Here is an 18,333-nt window from a genome sequence, read left to right as displayed (position 1 = left end):
TGACTTCACTTCTTGGAATTAAGGATGCAGTTTGATGTTTTCTAACAAACTTCATAGGTTTTCCCGTTCAGCTGGATTCATACTGAGATTAAATACCACATTTGTTTTACAAACTAGGGGACTTCCACAGGCCAAAGGTTACAGTGGACAGGGTAAAAGAGGGGCTTCATTTAAATGAACACAACACTTTCACACTTTACTTTCTAAATGTTTAAAAAAAAAAAAGAAATAAAATTAATCCTTTCCCTCAACAGTGGAGCAAATGTATTTTCATCAAAATAGAAGCCTGCCCTATAGGTATACTAAACTACATGTCGCAATAATAAAGGGCGCAAGGCTGTAAGCGCCAACTGTGATGTAATCGCCCCACCGCCTGGTTGTGCACCTCTGACCATGCGCACGTTGCTCCATTCAGAATGAACGACATGCAAACTTTTCACAAGCTAGTGAAAAAATTACGTTAGGACCAGAAGGAAGAGAGTAAAAGAAGAGAAAAAAAAGAACTAACAAAAAGGTAAAGAAGGTAGAAAAACATGGATGTAGCTTAAAAAGTTAGATCTTACACATTAGAAACCAAAAAATTTATCTTTTACAAAGAGGCCAAAAGGTGGCTTCCTCTTAATTGTTTTAATCCTAAGCTGATAATAAAAAGCGTATTCAGTTTTTTTGGTGCTTGTGAAGCTTTTTTGTTCTATTTCTTACTACCTTTCCAGTAGTTCTGAGCTTTACTGCCTCCTGTGTTTTTGGAGAATACAGCAGCAACATTGGCACCAAGTATACGGTAAACGGCGCTACTTAAAGCCGTCCACGGGATCATGCAAAACACTTTAACTGCATCGACCACAAACAGTGTGCTGCACAGGTTTTTGATTTCCCACTAGAGGATATAAATTTACTACATCTATTGTAGCACACTTTATGTCATTGTGGTAAAGAAGGGAAATTGATATCAAATACACAATGACAATTAAACTAATTGAGTGTCTAGTCCCAAACCTGTGAGTAAGGCACAGCTATCCTGTGTGACTTTATAAAGAAGATTACTAAGACTTCTTACTGCTGAGTACTTTATAGTGACAACAGTCCATCACTTCTCTGTTAAAACCAAGAGCAGAACGACATTTGGGTGCGTATTAAGACATGGAAAAAGATTCACAATGCCTCCCTTATTTGTGCTAAAAGTTTCTAAAATATGCATCTTAATCTACACAAAATTCTAGACCCACTGATCTGCAGGTGGGACTTTAAATAAAGAGATGAATTTAACACTGTTTGGAAAAAAGGTTTTGGTTATATAAAATGTCGCTGTGAATACTTTCTAGCTGTGCTGTAATTAAAAAGTATTATGGTTGTTGGGCTACTGGGATATTTTTCCTAAAATCCTGCATCTCTACCTCACAGTTATGCACAATTTTTTGCTCGTTTAGATCAAAATGTAAGTAATACATTAAAGTTTGGGGCTAAAATTAGAAGAAAAAAGGATAACTTCAAGTGTAAGTGTGCATATATTTGCAACGCATCACCACAATGATGCAGGCCTTAAAAGACAGGCCTAAATGCTTGTCTATTATCCTGGACCTGGCTGTTTTTTACTCACCACATGAGCAGCAGGTGAAACAGTTGGTATGATAGAGGTTCCCCATGGCTTGGCATGCCTGGCTGGCCCCGTACACACCCTTCCCACATTTGACGCAGATACCTGTCAGAGACAATGGCTCAGTTATTATGTTGATGCTCAGCAAAGCAGAATAAGGAGATTAATAAGGCAGCAAAACTCTGAGACGAAATACTGGATGTGAAGCAATGTCACCTGACTCCTGTCTTGGAGGAAAATAGGAAGCTATTCAACTATTTACAGCTTGGCATAATTATTATTCAGCTTTCATAATAAGCTAACTTTATTTATCACACAGTGGAGAAATTTACCTCCTCATCTAATATTTTTTTTTTCTTTTAATTTAACCCATCCCCTTGGGGAGCAGTGGGCTGCCATTGTGGGGCGTTCAGGGAGCAGTATGGGTCAGAGACTACGCTTCTGAACGGCTCTATAGGTGAACAGCATGAGGAAATTTAAAGGTTTGTCATTAAAACATATTTCTTCACAAAATATTTCAGATGTCCAGGTCTGCTGACATGTGAGAGCTAAAATAGTTAGTTTGAAGATATATTTCATGGATAAATTGAGATTCAAGCTCTACAAGGCTGCCTCTCATCGTTTCCATGCATTACATAATATCGTTGAAATTACATTAAAGAAAGAGCTTTGGGAAACCCAGTGGATGTGACGCATTCCACAAAGAGAAGACTGGAAGGTTGAGTTCCTGCACTTTTCCTTTTGAGAAGTAAATGTCAAACAGATTAGTTAGATTCATTTTCACAGAATTTAAAACAAAACATAAAATATTCAATTTATCACACTGTACTGAACCCTTTTCCTTTAACTATGCTTAGTTTTCCTTTATAAATTAAAAAGACCTGAACCTAGACACCAATATGTCTATAGGTATACAACAATAACTTTGAACAACATTGCAAACGTTGGCTCCAAGTAATAACATTAAAAAATATATCTTTTTCAGAAAATGTTACACACATTAGACCAACACAAAAGGATTCACTATTGATTGCTTTTCACATCAGAGATGTTGCAACTAACAATTATTTTGCTAATTAATTAAACCTTTATTTATTTTATGAATTAAACAATTAATAATCGGATAGCAAAAGGTTCCTTTAAAGAAGAGTCTATTTGAATTGAAAACAGTTAAAAATAAAATATTTTTACCACTTGAGGAGTTCTGAATAGAGCAAATTGACAAACAAGAAAGGTTTTTGATTAGTAAAGTAAAATGTTATTTCAGTTTTTATTTTCATACAATTTTGCCATAATAACTGCTCATAGAGGACTGCTTCTTCAGCTGCAGGCATCTATACTCCACTCAATTTATGACTAAATCTGTTTACAATTTTTTCAAGTATTAATTAATTAAAATAATTTGTCTCGGCCTTTGCTGCAACTATATCATTTCTTGTATTCAGTCACTCTTGAACCTAAGAATAAAAACGGGAACATCCAACTTTAACTAATGAGAAACTAAATTGAGCGTCTAATGTTTTTTAATTTAAAAGGATATATTCTATTTCAAAATAAGCATGTTTTTGGGGCAGTTTTAATATTAAGCAATAATCATCAAAATGAACAAACTTAAATCGAGGAAATACATAATTTGTTAATTAATTAAATACTTCTTTTGAATAATACTGTAGATGCATCTATAACACCTGCAGACAGGTGGTTCTCGCTTCGAGTGATGCTCTGATGAACCAAACACAAAAACCGTCCACCGTCCCCTGAGTGGTTAGCAGCTCCACAAACTACTGTCATCTCTCATTAGGAAACAAGAAAGCAATGTCTTCCACGGTTTGATAGACAGCAGCAGCAGAAGCCTAACGAAATCTCTCTAACACAAGACAACCTTCTCTGAGGTCACATTCCTTAGCGAGTGCAGGGTCAGAGCCTTGATGGGGTGAGTCTTGGGTCAGAGTGCCCACAGGACGTAACGTAACACAAGATCCCATCAGGGGATATGGACACTTACACCCCTCCGCTCATGGAGGGATAAAAACCCATTTGTACAAACTTATCTATGATGCAGAAAGATTTTTTTCCCTTTTTTTCCCCTTCTTTATATTTATAAATATGTTTGTGCAATGGTTTAGAGAAAAAGAGTACATTACACCTAACTTGTTGTTAATAGAAGCATCTAGCATTTAGTTTGACTGGATGAATGAACAGAGCCTAAACTGGACTATTAATTACTGTGTCATAATATGTATGAGGTGAAATTTGCTCCATTACTCTAAAAGACTTTAAAAAAAAAAGGATTTAAAAGTAACTTTGCTGTGCTTTTTCAAATTGTATTTTTCATATAAGTTTTTTCCAATTGTACCTTTAAAAAAAAGTTTAATATAATTTTATATAACATTTTATTCCTACTTTTTTTTTTTTTTTTTTTACAACTTTTAATATTTAAACTTGTTTTAAAATATCTGTTTGTAGGATTGTTTTTTTTTTTCAAATTGCATTATCCAGATCACATTCTCTTCACTTCTGATGGGAGGCTTTTCTTTGGAGTGAGGAGCAAAGACCCATTTCTATTGGTCTGCATGGATGAAAGCAAAAACATCACATCACTCTGACCGATTCCAGAAATATGGCGCTAAAATTTGGGTCCAGTATTTTAGACTGATATTGCTTTCTCTTCCTCCATTTACATTATATAAAAATACACAACAATAACACATTTTCCAAAAGTCTAAACTTAAATAAGAAGAAACATATAGTAACAAATCAAAGAGAACATTAACAGTGGACAGTAATTGGAGAGGACAGTAATGCATGCGCTTCATGTGAGCTAAAGGTATGGTTGCTGAATGCACTAATGAATAAGTGAATTCATGCATGTATCAGGAAAAAAACTAATATAGGCCCACTGCATGCATGGAGTGAGGGTACTTATAGCAACATAAGCTAAAGAAACATCTACTATAAACCTCAAAATACTGAGCAATCGTTTTACTTTGTATTAGTCAAAACATTAGAAAAGCACTCAGAGTGTGAAGACCTCCGCCAAGCAGCACATTTTGCCCCAAATTTGGACTTATAGCTAAAACTTGCATATAATCTGGATCATTAGCACATTTAAATTAAAATTTCCTTGCAATAAGGTGCACCTCTAGTAAAAAACTCAATTCAATTTTCTGCTCATAGGTTTTCAACGTTCCCTTTTCTTGTGTTTTTGCATTCAGTAAAATACCTCTGGAATATCCCTATCTCACGCTGTTAGAGAATCTTTAAAAATAATTCCTGTATCTATATTATGACCTGGATCATCACCAAAATTTTATGGATTTTCCCTTGTACTGAGGGACACCTCTGATATAAATCTCATTAAAATCCATCCAAAACTTTTCAGGTTAATCTGTACACAGGCAGACAGATGGACAGACAGACAAACGTAACCTCCATAACCTCCTTGGCAGAGGTAATTATCATGGATTGTAGAAAAAAGATTTTTGCTTTAGTGCACAAGAGAGAATATTAGGCAGTATTAGGCATATTGGAAGTCTATCTGAGGTTAGAGACAGAGTACGGGCATGATCATTTAACTGAAGCCTTATTTTTCAAGCCATTTGCAAAGAGGCCAATTGTCTAAAACACAAACCACCTAACAAAACAAAAAAACCCTTTATGTTGATAAATCTAAACACCCTGTTTGTGAGAGCTTTCATAGCAGACGGAAAACAAGGAGGAAGGAAGACATTTAGTGGAATGATTCTAGTCTCCATACGCCCTGTCTCTGACTGGTGTCTGAACATTCACAGGCAAAAGCCTGGAGGGCAACATTGTAGAAGAGGGAAATGAATAACTTTCTGGATTACGTCATAAGTGAGTCAACAATGATTCAAAAAGAAACTCACCTTGCTTAAACCCTAGACTTTTACGTCATTACATATATTTATAAACAGAACTTTGATTTTTTTTTTTTTTGGTGCTAGGTCTATACAGAAAAATGAATAACAATAAAGTAGGGAAAATGACATAAAGAAAGCAGCAAGAAGTCCTGTTTGGAGTCTGCCTCAAAAAATGTAGAGGATGCAGAAAGACAAGGAGGAGAGTGCTAAGATTAGGTCAAGCGTCAATAATATCTATAGCTTAAGTGTAGGGCTGAAACGATTAATTGAATAAATAATTTTTTAATAATTGTCACCTAATTTGCATTATATACAATACACACGTGCATATATATGTGTGTGTGTTTCTATTTGTATTGCTTTATGTTTTTCCATTCAGAATTAGAAATGCACTAAAAACCAAAAAACTAAAAATGCAATAAAAAATTGTTTTAATATTCTAAAACTTTGTTTATTTAGAATATTTAATTTCGTAAAAGTGTCCCTATTTTGATTAACTGATTTATTAATCCATTAGGGGTGGAACGGTTCACAAAATCCACGGTTCGGTTCGATTCACGGTTTCGTGGTCAACGTTTTCGGTTCGATTCGGTATATGTTGATTGTTACACCAAAATCCCATAAAAATTTATGAAATTAATGAAGAAATCCCCCAAAAAATAATGGATTGTAATTATTTTAAATGATCCGCGGAAACCCTGAATCATTTCCGTATGTCTTGCTGCTTTGAATTTAATCATCTCACGCATGCTCTCTACCATCTCCAAGGGACTCAGAGGGGAGCGGACGGGAGCCACAGTGGGGGCTGTAGGCTTTGCTTTGAGCAGCCGGTCTGGAGCGCAGCGCGGGTTGCTGACGGAGTGGGAGGGATTTCGGGGTTAGCATGACATGTTGGTCGTGTTGCTGTTAGCATAAACAAAACGTGTTGCACAATGCTTGCACACTGTTGCACTTTTATCCACAACTTTCTTCCCGCCGTCATCGTAGGTCACTCTAAATGCAAAGTGGTCCCATACAGCAGACCTATAAAGTGCTGCTGGCGCGTCTTCCAACTCCTGTTCTTTCCCACTCGCCATACCCACACAATTCTCCACAACAACTGATTTTTTTCCCTGCTACACCCGGCTACGCTGCTTTGCTTCTTCTTCTTCTTGTTTACTACTGGTGGTTGGCTTTGGTCGCAGTACCGCCACCTTCTGCTCTGGAGTGTAAACGCTTCGCCTATGAGAAAAAGGAGCAGCGCATCAACTGAACGAAAAACACGCGAATCGAACCGAGACAGTCGAACCGAATGGTTCGGTCAGTTTTCATAAATCGTCCCATCCCTGTAATCCATCCATCCATCCATTTTCCATCACATTTATCCCTGCTAGGGTCGGGAGGGGTGCTGGTGCCTACCTCCAGCTGCCAATGGGCAAGAGGTGGGGTACACCCTGGACAGGTCCATCGCAGGGCAACACAGAAACACGCAGGACAAACAACCATTCACGCACACACTTAAACCTAAGGAGAATCTAGAGAAGTCAATTAACCTAACAGTCATGTTTTTGGTTTTTGGACTGTGGGAGGAAGCCAGAGTGCCTGCATGCACAGGTAGAACATGCAATCCCCATGCAGAAAAACCCCGGGCCGGGAATCAAACCCAGAACCTTCTTGCTGCAAGGCAGCATTGGTACCTACTCCGTCAATGTGGAGCCTAAATGATAAATCAAACAAACAAATCTATAGATTAATCGCTTACTGAACTAAATGATAGTTGCAGCCCTAATTAGGTGCAAATTGCTAATAGATATATTAACCATGGTAGGGGCAGAGTCATGTTTTGGGGATTATGTCAGTAAGATCAGCAAATCTAGCTATTTGGAAATGACAAAGGTTTAAACATCTAAATCCAAAGGCTGTATTTGGATAAATCTTCTTTTTAATCTTCCAACAGGACCAAGTACCCAAAACATAGAACATGAGTTTCCCGAGCCTGCTCCCCAGAACCAACTGACCTGAATAAATGACTGACTGACAGGCTTCTAGATAATCTGCAGCTGCTGAGGAATCATGAATAGCTTTTTTTTAGGTGTCCTGGAGCAAAGACATGTCTAAAACCTGCAGGACAGTTGGTCCTGGTAACCAGTGGTGGAAAATACTGATTTCAATGAAAGCGTATGCATGTGTAGGAATGGCCCAGTCAAACTCCAGAGCTAAAATCAACACAGAATCTGTCACATGACTTCAAAGGGGATGTCTAAAGACTCCTTTTCATCATATTTGCTTGAGAAATTAGCTGTTGGGCAAAGAGTAATGAACAAAGATTTCATTCTCCAGGAAGAAAGACAACCACAGACCTACAGATGTAACTGCTGTGAAATGTTGTTCTACAAAGCCTTGATTGGTGGGATTACGGACCATGCTTCATTTTCCTTCCACCTCTCAATAACGCGTCACTTTGTGGTCATATTATGACAAAACCCTAAAAAGTCCAAAGGGTAAGATATTTTTTCAAAGGCACTGCGTTAGGGTTATAGTTTCGATTTATCTTATTCCTCTGTATGGTGTAATTTGGACGTTTCCTGATTTTCTTTTGGAAGACTCTCTGGCTTTGGCAGCTGAACAGGAAACAAGAAGATTTATTTACATGAATCCATCGAATTACCTTCTCATCTTTGTTCCATCATTTATTCCTCAACAGCCCCACACCATGTGTTCAGCAGGACTTTTGAATTTTCACGCGTCAACTTGTAAACATCAACAGTAAATGGGATTTATTGCCCCACATGCAATAAATCCTGGAGCGTCTGTGAAGTGAGGATGTGGTTATGGTTTAACAGGACAGCGGGGGAAATCTCCCAAGCGTTCTCTGTTAGTTACTGGAAAACAGGATGCCGGATCTGTCATGTGCCCCATGTCAGAACATGCCTACTTGGAAGGGACAGGATGCAGCGTGTGCTCCATGGTTAAAAATAAAACACCATCACTTAATGAGACATTCGTTTGTGGCCTTCTGAGTCATAACGTCTATATTATGGACATTTCGACAGAAAGCTCCCTGCTGAACACCAGCCTGTTATTACTCTTGTGAGAAACCTTTCTTGGTGTTCAAACCTAATTGGTTGCCGAGTCTTTCTGCAAAAGAAAAAAAGAAAATATCACAGGAATCTAACACGGAAGTTCAAAAAGAGGAAAAGCTTTCCAAATAACTGGTTGCAATAAAACCATAGCTTGGGGTTATGTAATGTTATTGGAATATATGATTAGGTTGGCCAGCTATGGATTTTAATAAAGACAGATGTCATTGTACTGTTGCTTAAGCCAAAAACGGAGTATGTGCTGTTGGATGTAACCAGGCCTCTGCAGCCTGATTCTTCAAACAAGGAGGGTAAGACCACTGATTCATAAAGGCTGGGTCCTTAATCAGCTAGTATGACGGCTTGAGATCAGACAGAAAACTAAACGGCAAACATTTATTTTTAAGTGCTTAAATATATAGAAGCATGATTTAAAATGAACAATAACCAACTACTTTGGTTGTCTATGTTGTTTGTCTCGTTATTACTCGTACGATTAGCTGAATTTGTAGAAATGTTTGTTACTCATCCAATAGCTTGGGTCATGAGTCGACTCTGGTACCATTATGTGAGTCATAACCTGAGATTTTAGGGAACCTCTAGGTAAGAATGCTTAATCATTAGCCATGTTTTCATCAAACGCTCAATTGATGTTTGAGTTAACCTTCAAACTGCTGAAAAAAGAAAATGGGAATTAGACGGATTTCAATCAATTAAAGTGAATTAACAAGGAGATGCTAAACATAATGTTGTCAGAGGTTCACAATATGCTTGGCTCTAATAAAAAGAAAGAAGAGTACGGAAACTAGCATGGACAAAAGATCAGAGATGGGTGAAGGTTTTATTGAAGGTGTTGTCAGGATCGCAGCCCAGGTAGCTGATCTAATCACTCACTTCATTCACGTGCCGTTCCCCTCATGCGCTCCAATTATCATTCATCTTATCCACCTGTTTGGTCTGCTTTAAATATGGTTAAGCCCAGCTATCGGGGCCAGATCATTATTTGTGTTATGTATTCATGTTAGTTATTCATGTTTGTTTGAGTTTTAGATTAGTTAGGTCTGTTGTTAATGTCCTGACTCTCGGCGGCCAGTGTGAAGAGAGGCTGTTTGTGTTTGTCTCCTGTATCCTGGTTATGTCGCGACTCTTCTCCGCTAAGCCCTCAGCGTTTTGCTCGGCGTGCGGGGAAAGCCAGTTTTAACTCCAGTGATCCTGGCTTCTGGATGGAGCCAGTTAAAGTTCTGCAGTTTCTCCTGGAACCATGTCTTGTCTTGTCTTGTTGCTGGAATCTTGGAACTCTGAACCTGCCCGAACGCTCTGTGGATTTCTGGAACCCTGGATCTTTCAGTTCCTGTTTGGATCAGAACCCCTGACCAGGCTACAGACTCCTGGATCTCAGAACGATCCTGTTTTGAACCGTTTCCCTGACCTGGATCGGTCTCTTGCCTGCTCACTGGGGTTGCTGCATCGGGGACACTCTGGATGGCTGAGCGTCGCATTTCTTTGGCAGTGCATCGGCTGATCCTGCCTCACCCGAGAAGATGGACTGAACTGTTAAACCAGGTAAGTGACTCACACGGACAATTATCTTCTGTCAGATTATCGTGGTCACTTACCTGTGGTTCTCCCTCAACCAGAGTGCCAGTGATGGGCGATGCTCCGCCCTCCCCTGCAGCGGTTGCAGGTCCACTGATCCACAGCAGCCCATGTTCTATTTTGTCTCTGTTCTGTTCTGCCTAATATTCTGTCATTAAACGTTTTGAAACTTCCCATTGTCTGACTCGCCTGAATACTGGGTCCATCTGTCCCGTTTTACTGACAGTTGCAGTCGGGCAAATTGTACTTTGCAATGGTACATGCCAATTGGAGATGTGAAGAGATAAGTGTGATTCTAAAGCTTGTTTTCAGGATGCCAGTAGGTAAAACCATTCATCAGTCATGTGAGGTAAGTGTTGAAAATGTCAGAACTGTTCCAAATCGGCAACCAAATCTTGTTTTTCTCCTTTCACTGGAGAATATACACCAGACATGCTCTACCAGGATCAAAGAAGATTTCTATACAGGGATGGACCTGACCGGTTTACCTTGCAACTTAAGAGATTTTTTATCGTATTTTACCCAATGCAGACCAGTTTTACTCTGCCATCATGTCTCACTTCCTGTCAGACTGATGACTCACCTTTTAAAATTGGACTTACATCTGACTAACATAGACTGGGGGTCTACTTTGGCTGGAAACTACATAAGCACAAGGCAGCCCCATTCATTTCTACCTAATGCCTGCGACTTTATACAATCTGTTCATCTGTCAGATCGAACATTAAATCAGATCTGGTTTGTCTCGACCTCAACTCTTCTCACATATCAGAATCTACCAAGGTCTCACCCACAGACAGAGAGGAAAATAAAAACGGTCATTTTCAGCATCTAAACAAAAATGGCTACTTTATCACAATTAATAACTTATACAGAGTGATAACAAAGTGTGAGTTCTGGTCATGATCTAGCCATAAACCTGTGATCTTTTTTCAGCGTCTACTTCCTGAATTATGATCCCTTCAAAGTCAAAGGAAGTTTGTAGCATTCACAGACAATGAGTAAGTAAAGTCCAGCAAACTTCCCCCATGGCCTCATTAGCCACACCTTGTCATTCCTCCTGGCTTCTGGTTTGTTTTGTTTGGGCCTCAGGACACAATAGTTAAAAAAGATGTCTTAATATTACTGCAATTGAAGGATTTACTACCATTATTTGGCTCCATTCTAACCTAGAGGTCACACAAGGGCCAACCAACAGCATGAAATAAGCAAAGGGGCAAAGCATAATCATGTCTATTTTTCCATTTTCATTAAAAGCCAAGTTAAAATAGAGTCAAATTCATTGTTTTTGTCAACAGACTCTTGCAACTAAAGGTGATTCTGACTGTAATAAGAATAAATCACTGTAAAAAAAAAAAAGCATCAACCTATTTGAAAGTGGAGCAGTCTGTGATGTTCTACCCTGGTCATTTTTTACTCTGGTAGACACAGAGGCAACAGAGGCTGTTCATCCCCTTCAGCAACTCCACTCCCCCAGTTCCTTTAAAATCCCCCTCTGGAAACATGGGTCTCCACAAACCAACGTCTTGTGGCATGCTGATGATTTAAAACATGAAGTCTTTATACAGGGTTTATACAGGAACTGTAATTTTATTCTTTTTAATGCTCTTAGAAATAATTTTAATGCCATCAACAAGTACCCATGAATCTCATATACCGGTATATATAAAAAACACGCCAAAATCCTTCGTCATCTTTACCATCGACAGGCTGCAGCCATCTCCCAAATTCCTAATTTTCCAGCCACTTTAGTTGACATTTGCATTTTCGCGTTCTCTAGCTTTTTCTCTGCCTTGAGATTCTTTTCCGAACATACAGCTTTATGATCAACCAGAAGCAGCTCCACGCAAACACTCACAACACGTTATATCTGATATATCTGACAAAACTGTTTTTATAATTCCATTTAATGAAATTCAATGCCAATTAAGGCCTTAATTAAAGACATTATAATTTAATGACTTTTAATGATTTTTAATGACCCGCAGAAACCCTATTATACACTTGCCAGTTGGTAACTTTGCCTGTCAGTACAGAATTTCCACGTGCTTTACATGTTTATTCCTATTTGGATTTGTAGACATTGGTTACTTGAAATTTGTAGCATTAGTCTGATGCTATTTTTCTTTTCTTTTTCTTCTTCTTTGCTTAATCATAGCTGAATAGATGTTAGTTTGACTAATAATCAAACTCTTGGTTCTGCAGGAGATTAGCTCTCTGATTTTAATTTCCTTTATAAGAATTGAAAATTCTTGTAGATTAAAACCTCCTGCAATATAAGCCTTAAAGCCTCCTCCTTCCTACATGCCTTTTGTTTTAAACAAAGATGGATAAAATGAACAGGTAGACAATCCAACAATTAATCTGATTTTCATAAATAACAAATCGTTACCAGCATTGTCAGAAATAATGCAGAATAATATCACCAAAAGAAGATCTAAAATGACTGTTTTTCTTCTAAATTTGCATAAATGGTACTGAGGTTTTTTAAATTTGCAGCAAACACAAACATCCACACACTGACTTCGGCTGTAGTGTGTCTCTGGCTTCACTACAGCAAAAATACTGTGTGCTTTTGTTCACAAGTCAGCATGTGTGTGTCAGGCATGTGCATGACTACTGCCATTATAATTCTGGGCAGGTGATCAGACTTGACCCCCACTAACTATGTCTGGCCCGCCAGCCAAGATCGTGTGCCAAGTGTCTGGTGCTGCCCGACTCCCCACTGGCTGGTTAATGAAGGGCTTTTGCGGGGGAGTTGAGCTGAGTTGCTGGAGGGGAGGGGCTCACTCTGCTGCTTCATTTGCAAGCTTCCATCGGGCCCAGCTGTTGATTCACAGCTCCTCTGCCACAACAAACAGAGGCCACACAAGGGCCAGCCGGCAGCACGGAGCAGGCAGAGCGGGACACTGGCAGGCAACGCTGGGGCCCCCTGAAAGAAGGCCTCGCCGATCAATTTCTACACTGTCGCTACAGAAACAGAGCTGTCTCTAATGGGCTCAAACTGAGGAACGTCTGACTGCATTCTTCTCCCTCCCTCCTCTATCCATCTCTATCTATTACCACCTCCATTATCTCCCTGGCTCTTCCTCCTCCTGGCCCTCCCATCTCCCCGCTTTCACCTGCTCCTCTGGAACAAATCCACAGCTGTGTCGGCTGACTCTAAGCAAGTGCACAGACTGCAGAACAAGCCACTGTTTCCTCACTGCAGCCATTTGTCTGTCTCTAAAATCCCATAATGTTGATTGGAAGTTTCTCTGCAAGCCTAAAATTAATAAGACAAAGTTTCCAAACAGTGCACAGAACAGTGAAAACTGATCTTTTTCAGTGAAAAAAGGGGAGTGGGTATTGTAAGGGCAAATGCTGCTATCCTAAAACATTGTTTTCGAGTTTGCCTGCCTTTGCTCCCCCTCAGTGACTCCCAAAGTGCACTTGATTTTCAGCAAACCCCGACTACACTGCTCCAAATGACAGAAGGGTGTGTGCTCTGCCAGAACAGAGGGGTCCATTCAGCGCCGTGCTGTTCTCTGCAAATGTTAGCTCTGCCAAGACATTAGTACTGCCCTGCAAAGCATCGCCCACCAGGCCGAGGGTGACCTGTTTGTGGTCATGTAGCATTAGCATGTTGCAAACGGGCTTCAAAGATATAGAAACAGGGATGCTTTCCAGATTTTATTAGCAGCAGACTGCATTTAAAACACCAGAAGCAGCGATGGCATTTCTTGATTCCATCATGGCTCTAAAAGCAGAAGGTTTTGTACTCTGGGGAAAAAGGTCAGCTAATCTCTGCATGGCTAAAATTGAACTTTGCAGGCAACCTGTTGATTTTACAGATGGGTATAAGCACCACTTATCAGATTAGGTCAGCTAAAGCGACTTTATCAAATCAGTTTTCCTGCATCTTACTTTATGCAAATCCGAGCAGACAAAAAAATCATGATTGAAAGATTTCCTTTTAAAATTTCTGATCATCTCATACAAAATAATAAAAAGAGAGACTATAGATTAACCATTTGGGCTTATTCTGGTCAGCAGAGATTTTTTTTTCATCCAGTAAAATTATTTTAAATATCAAGCACAAAAAAGTACAATTAATTCCCTGACAAAAAATATTTTGACTTGGATAGTAAAAAATAAGTATCTTTATCAGATTTTAAACATTGGATCAGAGGCTGATGCATGAAGAGTCAAAACAAAGTGGGAGTTTGTTGGATGTATTTCAAATAAATCTGTTTTTAGTAATAACCTGCAAACCACCATAGGAGAATATTAAGGAAAAAAGGTGTGATTATTGACGCATGTCTAACTTGGGTAAATAATTCCGAAACATACCAAAGTATTCCTTTTTCATATGCATCTCCAACTCCTTCTCCAGCTCCAAGGTGAGCGCCTCCAGCCGTTTCTCCGCCTGGCTCGGCCCATTCTCCCTGCTGGTCACCTGGTAAGGTAACTTATACCTCTGGCCTGATGAGGCCGCCTTTGAGGACACGCCGTAGCTGAAGGAGGACGGTGAACCGGCGTTTATCTCCGCGGTCCCTCCCGGATGAGGCTGAGGTTCGGGCACCGTCTGCAGATGCATGCGAGTCTGCATCCCGTTGGAGTCTGCGAGCTCCTGCAGTAAGGCGTCCTCAGGTAACCCGCTGCCCAGCATGGAGGACCTGGGTGAGGGCAGCTGCAGGTCCGGGTAGGTGCTCATAGACCCCCTGGAGCTGCGGGAGCTTCTGGAGCTGTGGCTGGAGATGCTGGAGCGCGGGCTGAGCACGCAGTTGGCCGCGGCCCCGGCTCTAGCGCTCCCGTCCTGGCTGCAGAAGCTGGATCGGGGACTCGCCAGGGGCGCGCCGTGCAGGATGGCCCCCTCCAGGTCATGGTTGACCACAGGCCCGTACCGAGAGTCAGAGTAGCTGGATCTCGGACTGGTGGTAAAGGAGTACTGGCTGGCCGTGCTGGACCTGGGACTGGCGTGCCTCTGGTCGTAGCCCATGCTGATGCCGCTGGTGCGGTTGCTGCTGGGCTTGCTGCAGCAATCGCAGCTGTTCAGGCTGGTCCGGGGACTGGAGTGCTTGCTGGTGTCACTGGCCGTGCTGGCATAGCTGGATCGCGGGCTAAGGATGCCGTTGCCCTCACAGTGAACCAAGCTGGACCTCGGGCTGCTGTATCGGTCCTGGGTCGGTACCACCAGGCTGGTGCGCGGGCTGCTGATGCTCGATCGCGGGCTGGCATGTTTGCTTTGCTCCTGAGAGGACAGGGAGGACGCCAGGCTGGAGCGGGGACTCGCTGCGCCGTACCTCCCGTCGTGGCTGCTGGTTATGCAGATGCTGTTGCACCTGTTGCCGGGCAGAGGCGCCGCTTTGCTGAGAGGGACTCCGTCAAAAGTGGACCCGGTGCTGTACCTGTGTCCCTGCACCTCTAAAGAGTACCTCCGGTGCCTTTCGGATGTGCCGGGGTAGCAGGGCAAAGCCACTTCGGATTTGGTGCAGCAGCCCTCCTCGGTGAAAGGAGCGTCTCTCTGAGGGGCGCAGAAATCCACGGGAACCGTCCGGCTGCAGCTCACCGGACGCACAGGAGCCGCGTTATACACTTTATTCCCCGGCGTGAAATTCTCCAAAGTGTGATGCTGCTGGTGGAGCACAGAGGTGCCATTCATCGGCTTGGTTTTCAGCCCAGCCACCGCCGGAGCAGAGAAGTCTAAATCTGGGTTTATAACCAAGTCCCTCCTGGCGTTATACATCCCTTCTTTATAAGCTTCGTACAGCGTAAGGTCCTCCATCAGTGTGGCGGCCCGGAGTCCCAAGTCCTCCTCATAATGCTCCATGTTGCGCTCCAGATGAGAGAACCAAGTTGAGAGTGCGCTGCGCTCCGCGGAGCTCCTAATTGTGTTTCACATGGAAATCAAAACAAAAACGCCGCTGCGCAGCCGTGGCTCCTTCACGCAAAAACGCCGGCGGAGGCGCAAACCCGCACCTCAAGCCGCATGATCCTCCTGCTTTCCTCCCAACACCGAAAAACTCTTTCTCACAGTTCCAGTCGACGGCGATGCGTTTGTCAACTTCAGTTTTTGTTAAGTTGAAAGGTCTTTACAGTCAATGGCGCGCTGCGCGGAGGAATTTCCCCTTGTTGGTTTTCCTCCGGGATTCCCTTACAGGCGCTTCTGTGGAAGCTGGACCGGTTTGAATAATCCCTTATAGCACAAATAGGCTTCTTTTATCAGTATGCGTCTAGAAAAAGCAGGGAAATTGAATTTAAAGGCGGTTTTACGCGGGGGACTCGTTCGCCTGAAAGGAATGCGGGGAGGGAGACGGGATGCGCTGCGCCTCTCTGGAATGTGGTTAATGCTGCAGAGAAACAATGATTGCGACCAACTCAGCAAGGGGCTGCCCGGCTCTGAAGAGAATAGTTTACAGGAAAGGGGACGTCTGCATTCATCCTTTGCAAAGTGAAATACGCCATAAAGAAAACCTCACCTGGTCGGACTCTTTCTGCAGCAGATATGCACTCTGCAGGCATTATGTTTTCTTTTTTTAGTTTCCATTTCTTTCAGATAAACTCATAATCTGAAAATTTATCTGAAAATGCTATATCAGGAGTCTGTTACAATATAATACAGTTAAACCAAAGTTAGTAGGTCATTTAAGGCTAATTTGTAAAACAGTAATCTGTTTAAAGAACCCAGCTGAGGAGGAAACCTCCAAAATCTAAACACAACTGTATTTTTTTCACATAAAACTTTTTTTTTCTAATTTGGCATAAAAATAAAACTCTTCAATGAATGAACACAGTTAGCAGAATGTAATTTTTTCTAATGATATTTTAAAAGTGTATTAGAGATTGACCGATTCAGGGTTTTTTCAAGCCTAATGCAGATTATTTTTCGGTCTAACTGATCCCTGATATGTGCAGCCATTTTGGATTTCTCTTCTTCTATTTAAACATAAAAATGACACCACGAAAACAAATACTACACAAGTCCATCATCTCTTTCTCTTTATTTATTTTCATAATCTGAAAAATTATCTAAAAATGCTATATCAAGCGTCTGTTACAAGATTATAACTAGTGGTGCACCGATATCGATACCAGTATCGGCCGGGGCCCCGATCCAGCACTAAAACTGTGGTATCGGAATCGGTACTTTGAAATCCAAAAGTTTTGCAACTATTGTCACCCATTCCAGGTAGGCAATAAAAAGTTCTACTGGATTATTTCACATCCAAGTAGTATGAAGTTATTCATATATGCACACACACACATCAATTTAAAACAGATGGAATTGCTATCGGCCAATACTGCACAGCCAGGTATCGGGTATAGGTGCCAAAAAATGGCATCGGCGCAACACTAATTATAAAGCTTTATTAGGCTGCACACTTACAAATGCATCATAAATATGCATATCATCAAGTTGATTTCAGTAAATAACTTCAAAAAATAAAACTTAAATGTATTTTAATCCCTTTGTATGCTCTAAGTATTATAGTTTTGACGAATATGGCACAGTATCTGCACTGACATTGCAACATGAAGGCATTTAAGATCTGCTGAGGTGTTTAAGATGCCCTTTCCTTTAACAACAGCCTTAATTTCATGCATTGTTAGGTCAGGTGTCTTGTTCCCTTATAAAGTTTGGGACGGAGTATTTTGCTACTTGGTGATACACGAGTTTTTAAAGGTGGTATTGATTCTTCTGGCAATGCTGATAGGTAAATAAAGTCTTAAGACCTCTTTGATAAACCTGACTGGATGAAGATGACATGACTTATTAAATCTTTTATGATTACTTCTCTCTCCTCCAATTTCTGAATCTGTAATTTCAAATTAAAATGAAAACTTTATCTTTTTATTTGGACAATTAAGCAATACCCTTGTACTTTCCCCCCCCCTGTTGTTTAGAAGCGACTTAACACAATAAATGCCAAAGTATCTCAGTCTCAGGTGTTCTTTAACTCAGATTCCAATTTGCTGTCAAAGCCTCATGAAACCAGTTAAATGACTTTGCTTCAGAATCTTCTGGTGAGTGCAACTCTTTAAGCATGTTTTTTCCTTCCACTCAACTTTCCTACTAACATGCGTGTAAGCAGCACTCTGTTGTCTCTAAATTTCTACTGAACAACTACTAGAACATTACCATGGAAATTAAATTAGACACATTGCCAATTTAATTAAGGTATTTGAGCATACATTAAAAGATTTAAACTGAAATACTTCA

The 18,333-nt window shown here is 40.8% G+C and overlaps 1 protein-coding gene across 1 annotated transcript in view; it reads right to left on the bottom strand.

The window, feature by feature from the left end:
* Positions 1-16,430, bottom strand: part of LOC119781941 (WT1 interacting protein) — a 55,556-nt gene extending 39,126 nt beyond the window's left edge. The window contains exons 1-2 of the mRNA XM_038282589.1: positions 14,463-16,430; positions 1,598-1,699 (exon numbers count right to left, since the gene is read on the bottom strand). Of these exons, the coding sequence (XP_038138517.1) occupies positions 1,598-1,699; positions 14,463-15,942 (1,582 nt within the window). The 5' untranslated portion in view covers positions 15,943-16,430. The remainder of the gene's footprint in view (positions 1-1,597; positions 1,700-14,462) is intronic.
* Between the last annotated feature and the right edge of the window lie 1,903 nt (positions 16,431-18,333).

The sequence above is a fragment of the Cyprinodon tularosa genome, unplaced genomic scaffold, assembly GCF_016077235.1.
Source record: "Cyprinodon tularosa strain WSP-4 unplaced genomic scaffold, ASM1607723v1 ctg186, whole genome shotgun sequence".
In the NCBI taxonomy this organism is placed as follows: Eukaryota; Metazoa; Chordata; class Actinopteri; order Cyprinodontiformes; family Cyprinodontidae; genus Cyprinodon; species Cyprinodon tularosa.
The sequence above is the reverse complement of the archived record's forward strand: the minus strand, read 5'-3'. Positions and strand labels throughout refer to the sequence as shown.